Below are 25,247 nucleotides of genomic sequence, written 5' to 3'. Positions count from 1 at the left end.
AGATTGAAGAGAGAGTTTGGTGCCAGATTGAGTGTGAAGTGCCATTGATAGCATTTTAAACAGGGGATGACCTGACTGAATTTTGTATTTTAGGAATCTAATCTGAGAGCAGTAGGCAAGAAGGGCTAGTTCCTGGAAACCTGGCTAGGAGGTTATTGCAATTGTCTGGGAAAGATTTGACAAGTATTTGAATGAATGTATCTAGAATGGGAAAGGAGGAAAAGACCTAGATTTGAGAAACATTTCTCAAGGTAGAAGCAGCAGAATCTGATACCTGATTGGATGTGTGACATGAGAGAAAGGAAAGAATCTGGGATAACTGCAAGACTTTTATAATGGGAGACTGGGTAACTAGTATGCTTTTAACACGATAAAGGTATATATTTGGAAAACAAGGTTTCTTGGGGAAGATGATACATATTGAGCCTGAAGTGCCTGTGAGACTTGTAGGTTGGGCATCTAAGAGGCAGTTAGAAATGCAGAATTGAGGCTACAGGAATTGTCAGGGCTACTGATACTGTTTCAGGAGTTATTAAGAGAGAGATTGCAGCATAAAAGGGAGAAAAGCATACTTATTGTCTGTTACACGCTATACATTCTGGTAAATGTGCATGGGTAGGGCACTTATAATTGAAAGGGAAACCATATACGAGGAATGGAGGGGTGGGCAGCCACATGGACTTCTCGAGAAGAGTTTGGGACTGCTCCTTTGGGACTTTAACCAGTCTTAATCATTCTCACAGAGAATGTTCCTGTCTTTGCTGAGGTTCTTTCCTTCTGATGAAATAGAAAATTCATTGGAAAGGATGGAAATTCCTTTCTACTTTACCTTAACATTTAGCTATATTCACAGAGCATAGGCTTTGAGATCAGATAGATTGGACTTGAATCTTCTTCTGTCCCTTACTAGTTGAGTGACTCTGGTCAAGTAATTTAAACTTCTGGCCTGTTTCTACATCTATAAGATGAGTAAAATAGCTACCTTGTTGGGTTATTATGAAGAGTAAGTGAATAAAGAGGGTAAAACAATTATTAGCCCAGTCCTTTATATATGATAAGTACCGAACAAATGGTATCATCATCAACACCATCATCTTTCCAACAACTCTGAGATAAATATGAATTATCCCCACTTTTATAGAAAAAGAAAATTAAACATAGATTCAGAAACTTATTTACAGTCAATTTTTATTATTTTTATATTTATTTTTTTAAAGATTTTTTTTTAAGATTTTATTTATTTATTTGACAGAGAGAGACAGCCAGCGAGAGAGGGAACATAAGCAGGGGGAGTGGGAGAGGAAGAAACAGGATCCCAGCGGAGGAGCCCGATGTGGGGCTCGATCCCATAATGCTGGGATCATGCCCTGAGCCGAAGTCAGATGCTTAACGACTGCGCCACCCAGGCGCCCCTAAAGATTTATTTTTTTAAAGTAATCTTTACAACCAGTGTGGGGCCTGAACCCACAACCCTGAGATCAAGAGTTGCATGGTCCTCTGACTGAACCAGCCAGGTGCTCCTGCAGTCAACTTTTTTTTTTTTTTTAAGATTTTATTTATTTATTTGACAGAGAGTGAGAGAATATAAGCAGGGAGAGCACAGAGGGAGAGGGAGAGGGAGAAGCAGGCTTCCCACTGAGCAGGGAGTCTAAGGTGGGGCTGGATCCTAGGACCCTGGGTCATGACCTGAGCTGAAGGCAGACACTTAACTGACTGTACATCCCAGGTGCCCCTCAACTTTTTAAAAAAGATTTATTTATTTGAGAGAGAGAGAGAGCGCAAGACAGTGTGCATGAGGTGGGGGGGGAGGGAGAGGGAGAGAGAATCCTCAAGCAGACTCCCTGCTGAGCACAGAGTCCCTCTTGGGGTTCGATCCCAGGACTCTAGGTCATGAGTGGAAACCAAGAGTCAGACGCTCCACTGACTGAGCCACTCAGGTTCCCCCTACAGTCAACTTTTAAATGGGGGCTAGCCTTTGAGTTCAGAACTAATTTTAGAGTCCTTTCCACTGCAGGGAAACTATATAGAGGAAGAGAGGAGAACCATATAGAACTCTGAGGAATACCAAAACTTAAGGGGTGAACAGGAAAAGAGATATCATCAAAGAAGAGTCAGAGATAATAGTTTGTTAGGGCTGCCATAACAAAGTATTTTGGGCTTAACCAACAGAAGTTTATTTTCTCACGGTTCTGGAGGTCAGGAGTCTGCAATCAAGGTATTGTCAGCCTTGTTATTTCTGAAGTGTCACTCCTTGTTACACATAGCTGTCTTCTGTCTTCACATGGTCTTTCCTCTGTGCACGTCTGTGTCCTGATCTCCCTTGGTAAGGACACCAGTTACATTGGATGAAAGCCCCCCTCATGACCTCATTTAACCTTAATCACCTCCGTAAAGATCCAATTTCCAAGTATAGTCAAATTCTGAGCAACTGGGGATTAGGACTTCAACACCTGCATTTGGGGAAAAACAATTCACTTTATTATGTATTATAGCATTCTTAATTTTCCTTCACAGCATCTATAACAATTTTCATTGTGTTTTAATAATAATTCTAAATTACTTCTTTTAATTATATGTCAAATTTCTAGATCTTAATTGTCATTTTTATAGTCTTTTATCCTTCAGTCATAACTTATATTTCCTTTAAGTTTATTAAACATACTTATTTATATGCTGTATTATGATTCCAATCTGTGGGCTTAGTTCTGCTATTTATAATTTCTGCTCATTCTCATTCATGGTGCCTTATTTCCTGTTGCCTTGTGTTTTGGGACTTTTGTGAACTCATATTTGAAGAAATTTTAGGGAATTTTTGAGGTCTGGATTGAAGCTGCCTTTCTTCAGAGAGGATTTGTGTTTGTTTCTTTTCTTCTCTTTCTTTTTTTTAAGAACGCCCAATGCAGGGCTTGAACTCACAACCCTGAGATCAAGACCTGACCTGAGATCAAGCATTGAACACTTAACTGACTGAGCCATCCAGGTGCCCCTGTGTTTGTTTCTTTCAAGTGCCTGGGGATACTACCAACTTGTAAATTACTTTAAAATAAAATCTGAGCTTAAGTTTCCCTGTTTATTCAGGTAATGTGAATTTAAGCTATAAACCCCATGAGAGGACTAACTTGTGAATTCTAAGGAAAGATCTTTTTCCCTTCACTCTAAGGCAAGACTGAGATAAGGACATTTCTTTTCCATCTGTCTTCTCAGGGTGGGTATTTTCTAGTTTACCCTTTCACTGAGAGTGGAGTCTGTGGAGTCCTAGCCTTATTCAGGGGTATTCCCATCCAACTGTTCTTTTTGCACAAGCCCTAGGCTTTGTCTGCTGTCCCTTGAGAAATCATTAAGATGGAAGCTCTGTCTCTGGGGCTTAGCAGATGTCTCTAGAACAGCCACCAATTTCAGCCTTATGTTTTTGGATTCATGCTTTTGCTTTTTATATTTAAGCTGGTGTTTTGAGGTGTTTTGTTGTGGAATAGTTGTCAGGGTATCTGGCCTGTTATATTGCTAGAATGGAAGTCTGATTCTTTGTTGAATGTTGGTGACCCTACACCCTCCTGTCTCCCCCACTACAAAGTTCCACGAGAGCAGTGGTCCATCTTGCCACTGCTATTTTCTGGCACACGGAAAGCAATCGATAAATATTTATTGACTGTATGAAAGTGGGAAAGAAAGGAGTTCCCTGAGAGGGAAGAAAGGAAAAAATTCAGGTAAGAACCGAAAATAGGCCACTGTACTTAGAAATTAGGTCATTTTGAGAATAGATTTTATAAATTAATGAGGGCAAAAGCTGAATTTCACTGGGTTAAAGAGTAAATAGTACTTGAAAATTTCTTTATGAAGAAATTTTAGAAGGATGAGAAAGCAGAGGGTGGTTGGGTTGAAGAAAGAATTTTTTTTTTAGAATGAGGGATTCAAACATTTGTAGGTTAGGGAGAATGATCACCTGGCATGAAAGGAATTATAAAGGAGAGAGAAGGGAGGCACCTGGGTGGCTTAGTCAGTTATGAGTCTGACTCTTGATTTCAGCTCAGGTCATGATCTCAGGGTCATAAAATGAGCCCTGTGATGAGCCCCAAATGGGGCTCTGTGCTCAGCAGGGAGTCTGCTTGAGATTCTTTCCCTCGTCCTCTGCCCCTCCCCGCACTTGCACACACACTCTCTCTCTCAAATAAATAAATAAATCTTTTTTTTTAAAGATTTTTTTTTTAATTTGAGAATTAGAATGAGAGCACAAGCAGGGGGAGCAGCAGAGGGAGAGGGAGAAGCAGACACCCTGCTGAGCAGGGAGCCCCACGTGGGACCTGATCCCAGTACTCTGGGATCATGACCCGAGCTGAAGGCAGACGCTTAATTGAGCACCCAGTTGCCCCAATGAATAAATCTTAAAAAAAAAAGAAGAAAAAGAATAAGAAGAAGAAGAGGAGGAGAAGGAAGAGGAGGAGGAGGAGGAGGAGGAGGAGGAGGAAGAGGAAGAAGGAGGAGGAGGAGGAGGAAGGAGGAAGGGGGAGAAGAAGAAAGAGGAGGAGGAGGAGGAAGAAGGAGGAGGAGGAGGAGGAGGAAGAGGGAGAAGGAGGAGGAGGAGGAAGGAGGAAGGGGGAGAAGAAGAAAGAGGAGGAGGAGGAGGAGCAAGGGGCAATTGATAGGGCACAGTATTCCAGAAGAGACAGATGGGAGGGCAAAGTCAAAGCCTCTATAAGGAGCTCGTCTTCTTTATTTAACTAGGCAAGATAGGGTGCCCATTCCTTTTGAGGTGGAATGCAAGGTGGTCTACAAAAGCCAGAGGCTAGGACTAGAGTGAGGTACTTGAGGAGAACAGCTCTTGGAAATGCACAAGGGATCTAGCTTCCCATGCGGACTGCCAAGTTAAGGCTGGAAACCACACATGAGTACTAGTTCTGACTCCCATAAATGCTATCCCATAAAGCAGCAGCCTATAACCAGAAGTAGAGAAAACACACTTCTATCCCCAATACCCAGAACAACTCTTGGCACATCAGTAGGCAGTTGATAAATATTTCTTAATAAACATAAAGGTTAGAGTCATTAGAACTGGGGAGTGGCGAGGTAGTTGGGACCAAAGAACAAAAGACAAAGGTAATTGAGGGTGTGGTACCGTGTCTTGAGGTAGATCATTGTCCACGGAGCCTCAGGTGGACAGGCTAAGAAGTGAAGCCACAAAGGATCTGATAGGCTGCAACTGTAGTTGGCCCAAACTAAGTGATACAAAATTTAAGAATGAATGACATTTTTTAAAAGATTCTTTATTTGAGAGAGAGAGAGAGAGAGAGAGAGAGAGAGAGATTGAGCACACAGAAAGAGAGGGAGAAGCAGGCTCCCCGCTGAGCAGGGAGCCTGATGCGGGGTTCAATCCCAGGACCCAGAGATCATGACCTGAGATCATGACACTTAACCAACTGAGCCACCCAAGTACCTCTGAATGACATTTTCTAATTAAAAAAAAAAAAAAGATTGTATTTATTTATTTGAGTGAGAGACAGAGCATGAGCAGAGGGGAGGAGCAGAGGGAGAGGGAGAAGGAGACTCCTCACTGAGCAGGAAGCCCAACGCAGGGCTCTCTTCCAGGACCCTGGGATCATGACCTGAGCTGAAGGCAGACGCTCAACCGACTGAGCCACCCAGGCACCTCCATTTTCTAAGTTTTTAGAAAATCTGTAGATTCTGAAATGGAAGAAGCAGATCCTTAGAGAAGCTGACCCAGATAACTAAAACCAGGAAAGGGGCAGTAAACTTGGTTTATTACCCAATTTCAATGTTTCTTCTTTGACCTGGGACAGGGAACTCAGATTGACTTCTCTAATGTACAGTCTGACAATGGGACCTGCAGCTGCAGGTTCCAACTGAACCAGGCTCTTGATTGCTATAAGGTGAAAAGGCAATGTGAGCACTACCCAGAATCCCATTAACTAATAATAGGTTAATACCAAATTAGAGGTCCCTAGTACATTCCACCAGGCTCTAACCTGAGAGCTGTCCTGTTCAAGGTTTGTACAAATGGCTTAGTTAAGAACACTGGTGACAGCCGCACCTGGCTGTGGTGGTCTGCAGTTGGTAGAGCCTCGACTCTTGATCTTGAGGTCATGAATTCAAGTCCCATGTTGGGTGTAGAGATTATTTTAAAAATTAATTAATTTTAGAAAAAAGAACATTGGTGACAGATGATCACATCTGTAGATAGCAAGAATATGGGAGGGATAATGAATATATTGTTGGAGAACAGAATCAGAATGCAAAGAGATCTTGGCAGGCTAGACCAAATCTAACAAGATTTAGTTTAAATGGGTTAAATGTAAAGTGTAGCATAAAGGGTGTGTGTGTGTGTGTGTGTGTGTGTGTGTGTGTGATATAGGAGATATGACATAATATGTTTTGAAAATTACTTAGGAAACTGAATAGAATTATGGGCAAAGTAGAGGGTGCCTGGGTGGTCCAGTTAGTTAAGCCTCCGATTCTTGGTTTTGGCTCAGATGGTGATCTCAGGGTCATGGGATCAAGCCCCATGTTGGGCTCTGTGCTCAGTGCAGAGTCTGCTTAAGACTCTCTCCATCTCCCTCTGCCCCCCCCACCCCGCTCGCTCACACTGTCTGTCTCTCAAATAAAATCTTTTTTTAAAACATTTTATTTATATATTTGAGAGAGAGAGAGCGCGCGTGAATGAGAGAGCGAGAGAGCAGAAGCAGGGGCAGAGGCCGAGGGAAAGGGAGAAGCAGACTCCCCATTGAGCAGGGAGCCCAACGCTGGGCTCAATCCCAGGACCCTGGGAGACACTTAACCAACTAAGCCACCCAGGTGCCTCTCACATAAAATCTTAAAAAAAAAAAAAAAAAGAAATATGGGCAAAGTAGGCAATTAAAATAGAGGACATACAAATGGCATATACACACATACACACTTACATATATACATACATATACATGTATGTGTGTATTAGTATATGAGAACTTTCATTCATCTTCCTTACTGGCAAAAACTTAAGACTGCTAATACCAAATGTCAGCAAAAGTATAGGAAAGTGTCCAAGGTATTCACACAAGGTTGGTGGGAATATAAATCATTTTAGGGAATTTTTAAAGTATATATTAAAATTTTAAAAGTACATATCCTATAACCTAGCAATTGAATCTTTTAATATTTACCCCAGAGAGTCTCAGTTGGGTCAGCATCTGACTCTTGATCGCAGCTAAGTTCTCAATCTCATGGTTGTGAGGCCTGTGTTGGGCTCCACGCTGGTCATGGAGCCTACTTTTTTATTTTTATTTATTTATTTATTTATTTTACCCCAGAGAGATACTCCTGTATAGCACTGAGTCATAAAGAATTTTCAGTGAAACATTGTAATAACCAAAAATATGGAAACACCGCGTGTGCAACAACAGAATGGTTAAACTGATACGTGCATACGATAGGATACTATGTGACAGTTGTAAAAGGGAGATAGCTTTAGATGTACTGATGTGAAAAGTTCTCTGTAATGTGTTAAAGTGAAAAACGATGTAGAATAGTACAAATCGTTTGATATATTTATGTTTTAAAAATCTCTTACAAACTACATATTTCCACATGTAAATATATATCCATGTAAATACATAGGAAAAAGTTTAGAAGGATACATACCCAAAATGAAATAGTATGTATCTCTGGAAGGAAAGGACCAGGATTTGGGACAATGGTCAAAGAAAACTTGGGAGGGGGGCGCCCGGGTGGCTCAGTCGTTAAGCGTCTGCCTTCGGCTCAGGGCCTGATCCCAGGGTCCTGGGATCAAGCCCCGCATCGGGCTCCCTGCTCCACTGGGAGCCTGCTTCTTCCTCTCCCACTCCCCCTGCTTGTGTTCCCTCTCTCGCTGGTTGTCTCTCTCTCTGTCAAATAAACAAAATCTTAAAAAAAAAAAAAAAAGAAAATTTCAGATTTGTCTAGCAGAGGAGCCTGACATGGGGCTCGATCCCAGCACGCCGGGATCACGCCCTGAGCCGAAGGCAGATGCTTAACGACTGCGCCACCCAGGCGCCCCTTGAATGAAGATTTTGATCCCTATTATTTACATGTTTTATAAAGTTAATGCATTCATGTTATTCATGAAGTCAAAACAAATTAAAACAACCCCACCTCACCCCTTAGTTACACCTGTAGGTTTTATGTAGTATCAGTTTTATTTATTTATTTTAAAGAATTTATTTATTTATTTGACAGAGAGCGAGCACAAACAGGGGGAGCAGAAGGCAGTGGGAGAGGGAGAAGCAGGCTCACCGAGCAGGGAGCCCTATTTGGGGCTCGATCCCAGGACCTTGGGATCATGACCTGAGCTGAAGGCAGACGCTGAACAACTGAGCCAGCCAAGTGCCCCTATAGTATCAGTTTTAATGAGTCGACAGTCTGGAGCACCTGGGTGTCTCAGCTGGTTAGGTGTCTGTCTTCAGCTCTGGTGATAGTCTCAGGATCCTGAGGGCTCGATGTCAGTCTCCCTGCTCAGAGGGGAGTCTGCTTGTCCCTCTGCCCCTCCCCCTGCTTGTGCTTTGTCTCTCTCTCTCATTCTCTCTCAAATAAATAAAATCTTAAAAAAAAAAGAGTCAACAGTGTGACAGGGTAGGCAGTGACTCTAAGGATGCCTAAGGCTCTCTTACAGTCCAAGTCCACAACCAAGCAAGTGACGGTTTAGTTCGTGGCTCAGTCAGGCCACATCTGGACCAAACGTAGGCGCATTGACATCCTGGAGCTCTTCCAGAAAGCAGCCAGGGTCATACCAGGAGTGCACATCACATCAAGGAGAAATAATTGAAGGAAGGGAGAATGCTTAGACTAGTGAAATGAGATGCAGAGAGATGTAGAACATTTGATACTTGAATAGTTTTAAAGATTTTATTTATTTATTTGAGAGAGAGAGCGTGAGTGCATATGCACGCAAGTCGGGGAGGGGCAGAAGAAGAGCATCTTCAAGTAGAGTCTCCACTGAGTGCGGAGCCCCACATGGGGCTTGATCTCACGACCCATGAGATCATGACCTGAGCCGAAAGCAAGAGGTATACACTCAACTAACTGAGCCACCCAGGCACTGCTATACTTGAACAGTTTTAATGAGGATGAAAATAGTAAATTTCAAGACACTGGAGTTATTCAAGAAAAGCCTGAATGATCACTTGTCAGGGATGCTGAGGAAGAGATTAATGCAGGAGGAATTAGTTGGAACTAGATGATATCCAAGGTTTCAACTAACTTTAAGAATCTATTTTAAATTCCCTTGGCCTCAGCCAGATTTGCCAAACCCCAAATCCCTAAAACTCCTTTCTTTTGAGTTGTCTTGTTATAGAGAGGATGTTAACTTTTCTTTTTTTTCCTAAGATTTTTGTTTGTTCTATTTTGTCTTTTTGAGTAGGCACTAAGCCCAGCATAGAGCCCAGTGTGGGGCTTGAACTCAAAACCCTGAGATCAAGACCTGAGCTGAGATCAAGAGTCAGATGCTTGACTGACTGAACCACCCAGGTGCCCCTTTAAGATTGTATTTTTAAGTAATCTCCACCAAACGTGGGGCTTGAACTCACAACCCCAAGATCAAGAGTCTCATGCTCTACTGACCGAGCCAGCCAGGCACCCCAGAGCATGTTAACTTTTCAAAGGTACTTTGGCAGACCACAAACTGGAAAGAATAGTCTCAATTCCATGAGTGCCAATTAAATGCCTCAAAGAATACAAAGATGGTTATAACTGGAATGCTTAACAAGTACCAACCGAAGGGATGTAATAAAAATTAAAAGTTTGTCTCCCCCTGCCTCTGCAAAGTTTCAGTGGGAGAAGTTTTCCTCTGACATGGATGAAAATTCCAGCACCCCTCCTTATCCTTTCATTACCTTTAGGTAACAGCCTTGCAGTCACTTTAAGCAAAAGACACTCCTGATTCAGAAATATGTTAAGAAACACACCAGTCTTCATCGTATGTGAGAACATCTCCACCCCATAGCTAGGGTCAATGCGGCCTGCCTTTATGGAAGAGGGGTGGTTGGCTTCTCCTCTCCTTTTGCTACATGTCCTTCTTCACTTCCTGGATGCTGACACTGACATCTCCAGGAGTGGAGCAGAAGGGAGATGGTGAAATGCTTTCTAGGCTTGGCTGATGTTGCAGGCTGATGGTCTCATGGGCATTTGTACGGATCCATCAGGGGCTTCCCTGCTGGGCCTTTCCAATGGCAATGGCAGCTTTCCTGACATTAAGATGACATTGGGATGATGCATTGTATTTCTATGGCCACCACATCCCCTCTTATCCTTCTGTTTTCCAGAACCCTTTGTGAAGAACCCCACTATGCTTCTGCAAAGTTCTCCTGAGTAGGATTTAAACTGGCTCCATACTTGGTCCCGAGGATTAATGTATATTTGACCTTTTGTCAGAGGGAGTGCAGTTACTACCAAGATGTAGCTGTTTACTTGGTTATCTCAGGCTTTGTTCCTAGCCAACCTTTGCCTTGAAATTTCTCTACCATGAGTCATATGCAGTCTAATGACTATCCTCTACCCAGAGACAAGCATCAAATGCTTCAGTGGTCCCTCAAGGTCTCTCTTCTTAGGCTTGAGAAGAAGAGAGAAGTGCTCCCGACTGCTTCTCCTTGGAATTTGGTGCAGCTCACAACAGGGTAATAGCTGCCTCCAAAGAAATCTCTTTTGAAAACCCTGTGTATACACTTTTTATATGAATAGAATTTCTTATCTATTATATGTCAGTATCCCAGCTGAAATATCCAATTTAAAATCTTTTTTTTTTTTTAAGATTGATTTGAGAGAGGGGCGCCTGGGTGGCTCAGTCGGTTAAGCATCTGCCTTTGGCTCAGGTCATGATCCTGGGGTCTTGGAATCGAGTCCTGTGCGAGGCTCCCCGCTCAACAGGGAGTCTGCTTCTCCCTCTCCCTCTGCAGGGCCCCCGCCCTCCGCTTGTGCTTGCACTCTCTCAAATAAAATCTTTTGGTTTTTTTTTTTTTTAAGATTTTATTTATTTATTTGGCCCAGAAAGAGAGAGCATGAGCAGGGGGAGCCGCAGGCAGAGGGAGAGGGAGAAAGCAGATGCTTACCAACTGAGCCATATAGGCGCCCCTGAATAAAATCTTAAAAAAAAAAAAAAGATTTGAGAGAGAGTGTGTGCGCACCTGCTCAAGCGTGAGTGGGGGGAGGGGCAGAGGGAGAGAACTTCAGGCAGACATCCCACTGAGACCAGAGCCTGACTTGGGCCTGGATCTCATGACCCACGAGATCATGACCTCAGCTGAAACCATGAGTCCGTTGACTAACCAACTAAGCCACCCAGGCAGCCCCCAACTTAAAATCTTACTAAGAGGCACTCGGCTGGCTCAGTTCCTAGAGCATGTAACACTTTTTTTTTTTTTTTTTAAGATTTATTTGGAGGGGGGAGGGGTGGAGGGAGAGGAAAGAGATACTCCAACAGACTCCCTGATGAGTGAGGAGGCTGACTCGGGGCTGGATTCCACAACCCTGAGATTGTGACCTGAGCCAAAATCAAGGGTTGGATGCTTAACCAACTAAGCCACCCAGGCGCCCTGAACATGCGACTCTTGATCTTAGGGACACGAGTTCAAGCCTCACATTGGGCGCAGAGCTTACTTTAAAAAAAAAAAAGAAAAAAGAAAAAGAAAAGGGGCGCCTGGGTGGCTCAGTCAGTTAAGTGGCCGCCTTCAGCTCAGGTCATGATCTCAGGATCTTGGGATTGCACCCCACGTCGGGCTCCCTGCTCAGAGGGAGTCTGTTTCTCTCTCTCCCTCTGCTTCTCCCCCCAGCTTGTGTGCACCCACTCTCTCTCTCTCAAATAAAGAAAATCTTTAAAAAATTAAAAAAAAAAAGACAGACACTCTAAGTGTCTTGTCAATAGATAAATAAACAAACAAACAAACAAACAAACAAATAAATAAAATCTTATTAAATATAGGGACCCCTGGCTGGCTCAATTGGTGGAGTGTGTGACTCTTGATCTCAGGGTTGTGAGTTCAAGCCCCCAAAATAAAATCCTATTAAATATAAAACATAATCTGCTTTATCAATTCTGCTTTACAGCCTTCCCTGTTTCCTGTCTGGAGTCTATGTGATTCAGTCATACTTCACAGGTCAACTCATAGGGTAGTCAGCAAGTTGTTCTGACATGGTCTGGGCAAGTTCCCCTTTAGCGATTAAAAAAAAAAAAGAAAAGAAAAAAAGCCAACCCAAGGCCTAGGGCTAGACAACAATTCCATTGCCCGTGAGATGGAAAGTTCAGGACTCCCTCCTGGCTCTAAACTTACTTCTCCCTGAGGGTTGAACACAGGGCATTGTGGTGTGGTAGAACAGCCATGGACTTTGGAGTCTGTCAATTATCAAGTGACCTTAGATAAATTACCTTTTCTGAGCTTCATTAAAGTTTTGTAAAATATAAAATAGTCCTTTAAGTCAAAATTTAATTTTTAATTACACAATTAATACATAAATATTCTCCTTGGGAAAAAAACATGACAGATGAGACTAAATTTCCTTTGATCACCACCTTCAAGCCCACTCCTTAACCCACTCCCCAATGGCCTCCCCGAGGTAACCACAATTCTCAGTGTAGTATTTATCTTTCCAGGACTTCTTCAATCAAAAACAATTTTTTTTCTTGGGGCGCCTGGGTGGCACAGCGGTTAAGCGTCTGCCTTCGGCTCAGGGTGTGATCCCGGCGTTGTGGGATCGAGCCCCACGTCACGCTCCTCCGCTATGAGCCTGCTTCTTCCTCTCCCACTCCCCCTGCTTGTGTTCCCTCTCTCGCTGGCTGTCTCTATCTGTCAAATGAATAAATAAAATCTTTTTTAAAAAATGATAATAATATCTATTCCATGAGACAGAACAGTGGTGAAAATGCAAGTGCATAATGTTTTCTTCTTTCTGTTTCCTGAGTGTGTTGGAAGGAACTAAGACCTCCTGCAGGAAGAGAAATCTTACCTATTTCCTGGGGTAGAACTGCCTGCCCTCTATCTGGTATTAGAAAATACCAATTTTTGTCTGTTTTTTCCCCCCAAAAATTCAACAGACATCATGCACAGAATCTACAGCAGGAATAAGCCGCAGCTTGTTACATGGACAGAGCCAGCCTCCTCTTGAATAGGGGTCTGCTGGAAGAGGGTAGCCAGAGCCAAAGGTCCAGAGAACATTTTGCCTTTTTATTCTTCCATTTTAGCCAGGCAAGGATAAGTTAATGTCTTCTGCCTTCTCTTCCCTGTGGCTTTCATTTTACACTGCAGAAAGGAAGAGATCATACGCCCAGATTTTTCCTCCAAAACAGCTTTCTGAGTACAACAAAGACAAAAAACAAAGCGACCCCCCCCCCAATTCTGCTCTTCTGTCACTCCACAGGACAAGGGGTACTCCCACAATAGCTTTTTCCTATTATCCGGGAGGAAGCACAAGCCAAGATTTCCAAAGGCATTAGTGGTTGGTTCCCAGGCGCCCCAGACCAGGATTTTATTTTAGCACAACAAATTCCATTTATTGAGCACCTACTTTGCCAGTCATGATACAAGTTTCTTTACATATTTGTTTATTAATTCTAATTGATTCTAACAAAAGCCATATAAGTTTTGTATTATAATTATCTTGTTATTACAGACGAAGGGACTGATGCTCAGAAAGGTTAAGTATTCTTTTGGTGGGGGAGGGGCAAAGGGGGAGGGAAAGGGATAGAGAATCTTAAGCAGGCTCCATGCTCAGCACGGAGCCCAACGCGGGGCTCAATCTCACAACCCTGACATCATGACCTGAGCCAAAATCAAGAGTCAGACACTTAACCAATGGAGCCACCCAGATGCCCCCCAGTTCTTTTATTCTTTTTTTTTTTTTTAAGATTTTATTTATTTCTTTGACAGAGAGAGAGACAGCCAGTGAGAGAGGAAACACAAGCAGGGGGAGTGGGAGAGGAAGAAGCAGGCTCCCAGCAGAGCAGGGAGCCCGATGCGGGGCTCGACCCCAGGACCCTGGAATCACGCCCGGAGCCGAAGGCAGACGCCCAACGACTGAGCCACCCAGGCGCCCCCCCCAGTTCTTTTATTCTTAAACTGTGACTTCCTGAGGCAAAGGAGATATTTAAGAACAGTACTTGTCAGTAGGAAGTGGTATCTGGAAGCAGGAATGAGAAGCATGGAAATTTGTGGAGAACAGAAGAGGTAGGGAATAGCAAATTAAGAAAAACGCAGGTCCTGGCAAGAACTGCCATTCACCCCACTGCTCCGCCTGGGCCATGCTTTGGGGGTGAGTGTGAACAAATCTCTATAACAACCATATGGTTTCTGTCTTTCTACAACACAGGCTTGCATGTGTCTAAATATGGGCACTGGTGAGGATGAGTGTGGCTGGGGAGGGGACATTGACGGCTGAGTCAAGAGAAAATTGTGCAAAAAAGGCAGATTCTTTTGGTATGCCCTCATCTGCCTCTCCCAGCCCAACCCCGAGGTAGGAAAGGGCTTAAGGCCCTGATCTCTCCTTGATTCACAGTAGTCACAGTTAAGAGCTAAGCCCTGCGTACATTTTGTCTTATTTTAACCAAGTATGTAAATTCTCATGCAGTCAGGGGGATCCCCTTGCTGAAAGAAGGGGAGGGTAGAAACTTTTGCTTCCCATTTCACCCCAGGTGCCACTTTCGGGGCCACTGAGGGCATGGTAGCCCCAGAGGGAAAGGTGAGGGAGAGAAGCCAGGCATAGGGGTACAGGAGTAAGGATAGGCACTGCTCAGAGGATTAAATGGGACCAGGACTGAGTTACAAGAGCCTCTTCCTTAAGTCAGCACAGGGGTTCTCAACCAGGGGAACCCAGGGGACATTTGGCAATGTTTGGGGACTTTTTTGTGGTTCTGCCTGAGCATATAGTGGGTAGAGGACAGAGCTACTGTTAACATCCTGAAATACACAGGACAGCCCCCACAACAAACATGTGTCTGGTCCGAAATGGCCACAGTCTCAAGGTAGAGAAACCCTGAGTTAGAAGAGCCCTCTCCTTGGTCCACTGCAGGACACCATCATATTACTTGAAGGGGATACCATGGATGCCAGCTTGTTCGCCTGGGCCCTGAGTTCCTCTCAGACTTCCAACCCAAGTATTTAGTTTGTTTACTTCTAATAAAAGCAAATGAAAACCAGAGTCCCAAATTTGCTGTGAAATCAGCTATTTTTTTTTTTAAGATTTTATTTATTTGACAGAGAGAGAGAGAGAGAGAGAGCTAGCAAGCACAAGCAAGGATAACAGCAGGGAGAGGGAGAGGGAGAAGCAGACTCCCCGCTGAGCACGGAGCCCGATGCGGGGCTCCATCCCAGGACCCCGGGATCATGACCTGAGCAGAAGGCAAACACTTAACCAGCTGAGCCACCCAGGCACCTCTGAAATCAGTTTCTAGAGAAGAGAGCCTTGGGTGTAGGAAAAGCCGCCTGATAGAGGCTGTGCAACTCCGGGCAAAAGGTACCATCTCTTGGCCTCAGTTTGTGTGTGTGTGAAATGAGCACACTGAACACAATGACCTCTAATGTCCCATTAGTTCCAAAACTTGTCCTTCTGAATATTTCCCATATGTAGTTGTACCAGTTTGGGTCATTGGAAAAGGAAATGACTCAGAAATTCGAGGAGGAACGTCTGAGGATGACTCAGACTTTCCTAGTCATAAAAGGCGTTTCAGACACGGACCTTAATGCCGAGCCAGGACTCCTGATCACTGAGTGATGCCAGGACTTCCGTTTGTTATATGAGTAGGTGGTCTCCTCATGGGGTAATTTCAGCAACAGTAAGTTGCTTCTGCTAACCGGCCCCCCCACCTCTGCTCCCTGCCGACAGGTCTGCTAATGCCTGAGAGTTTTCTTTCTAGCTGAAAATAGAAGCATTCTAGCGTAAGGATCAGTGTGATGTTACTAACTGGGTTTGAGGTGGTAAGGCAGGTAGCCGGCACTGGATCAAGAATGGTGCTTGTTCAGGGCTATGCAGTCCTAGCAGTTAATGTGAATACTGTGAGAACAGTTCATTTACTGTGTCCATTCCATTCTATTTAGTTGGAGCTTTTCAACTAAATATTATAATAAAGATTTAATAACCAAGAGTTCATATTTTGTATTAATTTCTAGTATCTACCTACGATAAATATGTCAAAACAAGGCTCAAAAAAAGTCCATCTAAATACACTAAGTGCCTCTGTCACCAAACTTCCATTTATATCAAAACTTTTTTTTTTTTTACCTGAAGGGGCCTCTTGACCGCAGTGTGGTTATCAGTATCGAGTGCTCTCTTCCTGTCATAAGGAGACACTTTAATGTCTTGAAGAAAAGCTATCCTTGGTTGATACAGTATTTGGCTCTTACTTGTTCTTAGTCATGTGGCTCATCTAAAAGTTTTCCAAAAGAGAGGCCCAGCTGTGTCTGTCCAGTGTTGTTCTCTCGTTAGAGGTTTCATCTCTGCTTATCCATGATTGCTGCTGCTTAGAGACTGCTGAGAGAGGTCAAACTCTTTGTAATATTTTCTGAATATTGATAGACTCACAATGAACAATTCCTTCCTTCAACAAATATTTATTGAACACATATTATGTGCCATTCTTGATGGTGAGGCTAGACCAGTAAATAAGACAAAGTCCTGGTGGTTCAATGCGTACTTGTGAAATGAGTGAAGGACCCTCTTCCAGTTGTTTGCTTTAGGCTAGCCTACTTGCTCCTCTTTGTAATCAGTTTAAAACTACCACTTCATTCTCTTTTTTCCCCTAGGATACGTTCTCAGAGGTGGAATGCTTAACCTATCACTTAGCACCTATCACTCGGGCAGGCCTGAGGAGACTGGGCCTCATAACCCTTTGAGGCCTTCGGTCAACATGGACACCAAACAACTTTTAAACCAAGTTGGGAACCTTAAGGCTAATTCATTGCACAAGTGGTTCCCATCTCTCTATAATCCTTGGATTCTGCCCCAAATGCAGAAACTCTCCCACTCACACCTTCATCCCTGGTCTACGCATTTCTCTGATGCCTCACACAGAAACTCTTTAGAGAATTTCCCTAAACCCACGCATTCAAATTACACCTAGGTTTCCCCTAAGACACTGCTTTGTTTGCAGCCCTAGAGGTTCCCCCCCCACTTCCAATATCAGAAAGTGGGAAAACGGAGATACTTCCAGCTCCCTAATGTCACTTTCAGGTCATTATTCTTCCAAGATATTTACATGCCATTCCTCCTGCTTTAGAGTTCATTCCATCAGGCTAAGCTCTCCTTTATGTTCTTTGCTAGTCCTGGTCACGTTCTGTACCAGGATGGTACTAGGCTTCATCTTCTCCCCGATCCTGCGTAATTCTGGATTCATTCCAACAACCTGATTTTCTGATCCAACATTCCACACCTATAATTCTTCGTTGTTGTTTTCTAAGCTAAATGCTTTAATCTTTTATAAAAAAAATACAGTTGGGTTTAACAAGAGATAACAACAAACCACAAATACATGAGCCACCTACCTTTGCAGCTGGATGTGGGAACTCCCTTGTTCTTTAACACTCTGATGACCTTTACTTTTACTCCACTTCAGACACCTGTTCCTACTACCCATGTTGTTACACGGAAGAGTTTCACCTCTAAAATCTTCAACTCTTAATGTCATTCTGACTACCAGGTCCCAAGCTTCCAGCTTAACCACTTCTTTGACTTCTAAATCATCAGCTCTTTGACCTTATCCAGACTTCTCTTGACCAGAGTTGATCATACCTTCCTTAGCCTACCTTGTTCCCCGGCCTGAATCAGGTGGATTTCTTGAGCTCTCTCCCCAGCACCTTTCATCCCCTTATACCCTTGTCAGTCCACTCCCTGTGTCTACACATCATGATCCAGGAGCTAAACAATAATGTATCTTCTCTGCTTCTGTACCCAGGCAGCTGGGTGTTGCTAGAGAAAGCAGCAGAAATACACAGATTGGCACCATTCCAGTAGATTACACATTCCAAGGATTATACATTCATGGTTTCCAATCTGTTAGACCTCGGCACTGTTCCCTAAACCTTTTACTTGGTATTATTGTCCGCTCTCTTCCATTCTCCTCCCTTTCATCCTCTCTTCTAAACGATGGCCACTCTTCTTAAACCCCCTAACCCCCACCTCCCTTTCAACTTGACATCTCCACAAAGAACAATGAAGCTGTCAGACAAGGACTCCCATCAATCACCGACCCCCAGTCACAAACAGCTGTGAGTTTACCCATTGTTATATCTTCACCTTGAATCTCAAGCCGGATGCAGTATGCATCTTCCTGCTTGAGACCAATTTCCTACTTAGCTGGCTTCCCACTGAACTAACCCCAGCACCTCCCCTTGCATAGTGGTTGGCACATAATAAGTGCTTAATAAATGTTTGTTGAAGTGTTTAATTGACCACATCCACCTGAACTAGTTTACATCCACTCCTTTCTCTCCAGAACCCTTTTTAGTTATCATTCGGTACTGAGCTTCGACTTTTACTTGTTCCTTTCACTCAGTCAATAAATGTGCCTAAATCATTCCCATCCTAAAACAACAAAATCTTCCCATACTACTCAGTTCAATAGGCAAGATTCCACCTCTACCAATCCACTGACACTGGTGGATCAAAACGGTTACTAACTACCAAATCAAATGGACACCCTTTAGTCCATTTTTGAGAAAACATTTTGAGATTTTTATTGTTTTAGAATTAAAATGACCTCTATCATATATATACTCATTGCCAAAATCTTGAAAAGTACAGAAAGTGGACAGACATGTATACTCTAAATTATATTCTTGACAAATAGTTACTGGCTATTGTGGCACATTTCTTGGACACTTTAGGGCACTTTTTATTACAAAGGTGAGATAGTCTAATTTTTGCTTCATCAACCTCCAATAGCATTTTACATTATTGACTAACCCAGTTCTTCCAGTAAACTCTATCACTGGGCACCACATCTTCCTGATTCTCCTATTTTGTCAGGCCCTTTTCTTTATTCACTTCACATGTTAGCTTTCATCAGGGTCTGCCCTCCAGTCTTTCTGCTCTGTATGCTTTCACTTCCATGGTTTTACTAAGTATATCTTGAAATCCACAGAATCTACATTTCCTATTTTGATTTCTTCTCCAACCTCTAGACTCATAAATCCAGTAACTTCCCAGTCATCTCCTCTTGGATGTCCCCTAGAGGCACCTCAGATCATCCCTTTTGCAACACTGAACTCATTATCTTCCTTGTTAAACTTGCCCTTCCAGTAGTAGTGTCTCTCTAGGTAATGGCATCATCCCTTACACAGTAACCCAGGCCAGAAGCCTAGGAATTTTTTATTAGAGTTCTGTCTCTTCCTAAGTCGCACACCGTCTCCCCCCATCAAGTTCTGTTGATCGTACTTTCCGTGTATGTCTTGAATTTGTCCACCCTTCTTCATCCCCACTGTCCTTTCCTTCTTTAACTCCTATTCATATCTAACCTACAGCACTGTAGCAACACAATAGTCTCTCTTACTCATAACCAGCCCATGGTAACGGTTAACTAAGTGGAGTGTAGTAGAGAAGTCCGCACTTAAGTGTTTCATTGCTGCTTGGAATTTATTATGCCACAAATTGAATCATCATCTTTCTCTTCATGACAACCATATCCCTTAACTTTTCCAGCCTGTTATCAGCACCTCTAAGAAATACATAAATTTTACCCTCTCCAGTCTCTTGCCCACACTGTAGTCAGAAAGATTATTCTAAAGAGCCAATCTGATTATATCATTCCCTTGCCCCAAATCCCAGCAGCTTCTCATTGCCTCCAGGATCAAGTCCAAAGGGCCCTTTGTGACTGGACCCATTTCTCAGCACCTCATCTGCTGTTTGGTATGCTACAGCTACTCTCAATTCTAATTATTATTTGAAGATTTATTTATTTTAGAGAGAGAAAGAGAGTGCATGAGCAGGGGGAGGGATAGAGGGGAAGAGGGAGAGAGAGAAAATCTCCGGCAGACTCCCGGCTGAGTGGGCCTGATCTCATGACCCTAACTGAAACCAGGAGTTGGACACTCAACCAACTGAGCCACCCACGTGCCCCTCAATTATTTTAAGTTCCCAGAATGCAATCCTCTAAATCTTTTCACATGCTGTCCTTCCATTTGGAAGACCCCCTTCCCCAATCTAACTCCTTAACATGACTATGTCCTACTGCTCTATCAGATTTCAGCTTACAGCTACTTTCTGTGAAAGGATTTTCCTGACTATTCTTCCACCTCCCCAGATTAGGTGGGTGCTTTCAGAGCATTCTGTGCTTATCCCATCTTTCCCATCTTGTATTCTAATTGTCTGCCTACCCGTCTTTATTACATCCCCCTATAGTCTGTAAGCTCCTTGAGGGCAGAAACCGTATCTTATGTGCTAATACAATCCCTGAAGGGCTTTACACATCTTATTTTGTTTAATCAGCACAACCACCCTTTATGGTAGGTATTACATCATTCCTATTTTACAAATAAATAAACTGAAGCAAAGAGAGTTTAGGAAACTTGTCCTGAGTTAAAAATATATCAAAATCAGAGTTTAAAACCAGACAGCTTGACACTAGAACCAGTCCATCCCGAAATCCTTCACCTTTAATTTAAATCCTTCTCCACACAATTTGATAGTAACCTACCTAAACACAGGTCTGACCAGGTTTTTTCTTTGCCATCCCCTCAGAGGTCCCAGGCCTGCCGGCCTGCCATATCCTCTGTAACCTGGCTGTCTGCCTTCTTGGCCTTGGACCAACCACTCTCTAGGACTCCTGACTGCTGCTGAAGTGCCACCCGTTCCGAAGGGTCTCATGGTTCTCCGAGTGTTGGTCTGTCCACCAAAATGCCCCTTATCACCTTATCTTTCTGGAGAAATCCTGTTCCTCTCCTAGAACTTACTCCATGAACGTATTCCCCATCACTGTTTCCCCCTCCCTTTGCAGGCATCGGAGTGACTCCTGCCTCCACTCTCAGAAGCTGTGTGACTTGGGCAAGTTATTGTTTTAGTTTCCTCACTTGTATAATGGCAGGAATATGACTGCCTACTCATAGAATTGCTTTGAGGAATGAAAGGATCTAAGTTAAGCGCTTAGCATGAGTACATCCTAAGTACTCAAAAACATTTAGCAATTATTAACTCATCCCTATTTGTCTATGTAGCTAGGCCTTATGACCCAAGTTTAACACTATAGTATGTTTTCTTCATGTGGAAAAAGAAAGCACCCACATATCACTTATATTTTAGCACAGTGCCTGGCATATTTTGGGCTCTTATTAAGTAACTGAACTGGACTATTTATAATTTTTTAAAAGATTTATTTATTTTTAGAGAGAGAGAGGGCGGGGACAGAGGGAGAGAAAGTCTTAAGCAGATTCCATGCCAAGCTGGGAGCCTGACATGGGGCTAGATCTCACCACCTGAGCTGAAACCAAGAGTCGGAGGCTTAACTGACTGTGCCGGCCAGGTGCCCCTAAAACTGGACTATTTAAGTACTGCCCATCTTTCAAGGCCCAGTTCAATTTCCATTTCTACCAGTAATATTTACCTAATAATTCTGGCCCTTTGGATTTTCCCTTCTGAGATTTTTTTTATTTTTTAAGATTTTATTTGACAGAGAGAGAGCACAAGCAGGGGGAGCAGAAGGCAGGGGGAGAGGGAAAAGCAGAATCCTCGCTAAGCAGGGAGCCCGATGTGGAGCTCGATCCCAGGACCCTGGGATATGACCTGAGCCGAAGGCAGATGCTTAACCAACTGAGCCACCTAGGAGTCCCTGAGAATTTTTTAAAGGATTTATTTGAGAGAGAGGGAGGGAGAGAGAAAACCCAATCGGACTCTGTGCCGAGCATGGAGCCCGACACCGGCTCAATCTCATGACCCTCAGATCACAACCTGAGCCGAAACTAAGAGTTGGTTGCTTAACCAACTGTGCCAGCCAGGCGCCCCTCAGAATTCTTTTACCACAGCCTGACTGATGATATGCAGTCTGGCATCACACGTAGAAGTGCTGTCTCAATGAGGCTTCAAGTTCCTCCAGGGCTGACACCATCTCTTACACTGTCTGTCTGCCCACCAACAGCTAGTATTTCTGATTGCAAAGTGAGTGTTCACCAGTTACCTGTGCATGAACGTATTCTCGCCCAAGCATGGGAGGCCTCACGTTATCATTAATAAACCCCCCATCTCTAAGAAGATTCAGCTAACAACTCATCTCCTGACTCTCCTTCCCTCGGCTCTTGGCATTGTGCTGAAACTACATGAATTTGCCTTTGTTGGTGTGCTTCTGTCAGGGTTCGCCTCCCTTTCCTTGGGAAGCTCCCTAAGGCCCAGTAGAGGGCACTACACACCCGCTGGCTGCTTGTGTGGGTGCTGCTTGCTCACTGCAGATATTCTCAATGGCGCCCCTCCAAGTTATTTTTCCTTTGCCTGCGTTCTCCATGCCCAGGCCACATCAGCTTCAAATGAATGCTGCTGGAAAAGAGTCATGGTGACTGCATCCCTGCCGCCCTGCCTATCAGACAGCTGAGAGGCTTGTCAGCAGAAGCCTCACTCAACCATGGCGCACGAAAGGAAGAACGCTTGAGTCCACCGTTTGGAATACGGGCAGGAATCGCTATTTGAAGCAGTGCAGAGCAGACTGGTCTGGTTGTGTGGCCCCATAGTAGGGGAGTGAGGGAGAAGGAATGACAAGGTTTTACACTACAGTAGAGATTGCCACAATCCTTTCTTGGCACCCCAAGATTCTTAAGACTACAGCTTAAAACTACGGACCAGGGAAGCCAGGAATAATGGAAAAGTCATATAAAAGCCTAGATACAGGGCACCTGGGTGGCTCAGTTGGTTGAGCGTCTGACTCTTGATCTCACCTCAACTCTAGCATCCTGAGTTCAAGCCCAGGGTTGGGCTCCACGCCCAGCGCGGAGCCTACTTTAAAAAAGAAAAAAACAAAAAAACAAAAAAAGCCTAGATACTATCTCAGGCTCTTCAGTGAACTAACTGCTACCTTAAAAGCAATTTATTTCTATACTTCAACTTCTTTACCTGTATTAAAAACGGAACTGCACCAAATGATCCGACATTCAGCCTCACTGATCTCACTCCCCAGCTGTATCCACCTGGCAAACATACACTAGGGATGGCGTGCTCAAAAAGAAGCCATGGGATTGGTTTAAGGGGAATAGGGATGAGAAGACTCACTACCCCCACCACTGTAAACATTCTAATTTGTGTATGTATAGCTCCTAGCTTTGAGTTTATAACTTCTGAAGTACGTGAACTTTTGCATAGCTTTTCTTCCACAAAGACAATAAACCTCACAAAGGTAGGGAATGTTTTCAATGTATCTCCATACTGGCTCACTCAGAAAGGCCAATGGTTGGGAGGTATCACAATCCCCTGACTCAATCAGGAGAGGGCAAATCAGTAGTATCCTGAGTAGCTGAAAACATATTTGGAAAACTTCTGATTAAGGAGAGAGAATGAGTTAGATACTGAGAACAACATTCCTAGTCCAGTTTAGAATTGCCCTTCCCCCTCAATAAGATGGAGAGTTCTCTGGAATGTCTAGGTCTACTGGACCTTGTTTATCTTCCTTGATGCACACTCATTCGAGAAGCCAATCTCGTGTGGGGAAATATACTCTCCTACTCAATGCTGGGCAAAATGGGCAAGCAGGCTACCACATATGAATGTTGGTGTGTGTCGGGGAGACAGGTGTGAGTTTGTCAGTAACGGTCTTTTCAATAATACATTCAACAAGCAGTTTTTAACTTCTAGCGGCAGGATTCTGGTGATGCTTGGGAGGTGGTGAGAAAGAAGTCACTCTGCCTCCTGCTGGCCACAAGCAGAAAGGCTTGAGTTCCTTTTGGCTTATTACTAGAGGTCCCATTTCTCCTTCACGAACATGAGAACTTGTGAAGGAACGGAAGACTGAAAGGGAAAAGGAAGAGTGGGCTTCTCTTTTTTGCTTAGCGTGAACTAAGCTCGAGGTGTTAATACACTATGTAGATCACATTCCTCATTTTGTGAGCCAAACCTGAGGCTGATGCATCTTCTACGTTAGCCACAGAAACAGAAGGATAGACAGGAGTCAGGAAAAGCCCGCATCTGTATGCTAACATCCCTATTCCCTCTCCCTGAGTGATGGAAGCCGGGAGCCCAGTCACATCTCGTATTAAGGGCCCCTGTTCTCATTTAGAACTCAGGGCCTCACACCAGCTTCTTCCCTGAATGGAGTCTTCAGTTTCATTTTCTTCCCTTTCCCCAAGCCCCAATAAAACACACCAACTGCTTCAGAATATTTCTGGGTTGTGTTTTTTTGTGGGTCGTCGTCTTCTTTTTTTATTTCAAATACTGAAAAAGTCTCCTGGGCTCTGTGGGGCTCCCCACGCTCATGGCCCCCTTTCCCCACACTCACTGCCCTTCTCCGCACAGCAAATCTATTCCAAGGACAGCACTTTTTTCAATGAACAATTAACATTGTGTTCTCAGCTTGCTCTGCAGAACCAGAGGAGCTGTTTGCATCTGTCATATTTAGATGGACAGTTTCTTTCATCTGACACCAGATCCCCAGCCACATCCAAGCAAACAAGGCATTTTTCTACAGAGCTGAATTAGAACTCCTCATCTGGAGTCTACTCCACTCCTCCCCCTCACACCCATCCCACACCAGCCACATGGTTAGGAAGGAGGATAGTCAGGAATGTTTTTATCAACTCCAAGCCCTATTTCATATCCCCCACAAATTTCCCACCCCACCCTCTCAAACACCACACCCGCACCCCCCCACCCCCTCCCATCCCCGCCAGGATTTCACTGAGATTTCTCCCAACAGTTATTTGGAAAAAAGGTAAAACAAAAAAGGTTCAGGGTCTTGGTGCTCAGCCCAAGGGGCTCCATGCGCTGGGACACCGACGGGCAGGGGCTTCTGCCTCTCCAGCCCGCGCCCGAGCCACCTCCTGACCCCTGGCTGCAAAAGCAGGGAGGGGCAGGAGCCAGCACAGGACCCAGGAGGGCAGCGTCTCAGGATCTGGCGGAGCCCCGGGCAACATCATTCAACTTGGCCACTGCGGACGAACACAGAAGAAGAAAAAGAAAACACTGTCAAGTAATAAGGGAAAAAACCCGAAGTTCCATCCCAGTCCCTACCCCAGACTCTTCCATACTTAACAACCATTAGGCTACCTGGCACAAGCCTGAATCCGATCTGCAGAGAGTTGGGAGAGAGACAGACAGAGAGACAGAGAGACAGAGAGACAGAG

General features: G+C 43.9%; 1 protein-coding gene across 2 annotated transcripts in view; it reads right to left on the bottom strand.

The window, feature by feature from the left end:
• Positions 1–2,152: 2,152 nt before the first annotated feature.
• ENSA (endosulfine alpha) overlaps positions 2,153–25,247 on the bottom strand; it is a 29,362-nt gene continuing 6,267 nt past the window's right edge. The window contains exon 4 of one of the 2 annotated variants that reach the window (XM_040626796.1): positions 2,153–2,450. In XM_040626796.1, the coding sequence (XP_040482730.1) occupies positions 2,444–2,450 (7 nt within the window). In that variant the 3' untranslated portion in view covers positions 2,153–2,443. Of the gene's footprint in view, positions 2,451–24,290; positions 25,053–25,247 lie in introns of those variants that run through there. The other variant, XM_008695702.2, reaches the window with a different exon arrangement.

Source organism: Ursus maritimus, unplaced genomic scaffold (genome assembly GCF_017311325.1).
Source record: "Ursus maritimus isolate PB19 unplaced genomic scaffold, ASM1731132v1 scaffold_12, whole genome shotgun sequence".
Taxonomy (NCBI): Eukaryota; Metazoa; Chordata; class Mammalia; order Carnivora; family Ursidae; genus Ursus; species Ursus maritimus.
This window is presented reverse-complemented; position numbering and strand designations above follow the sequence as displayed.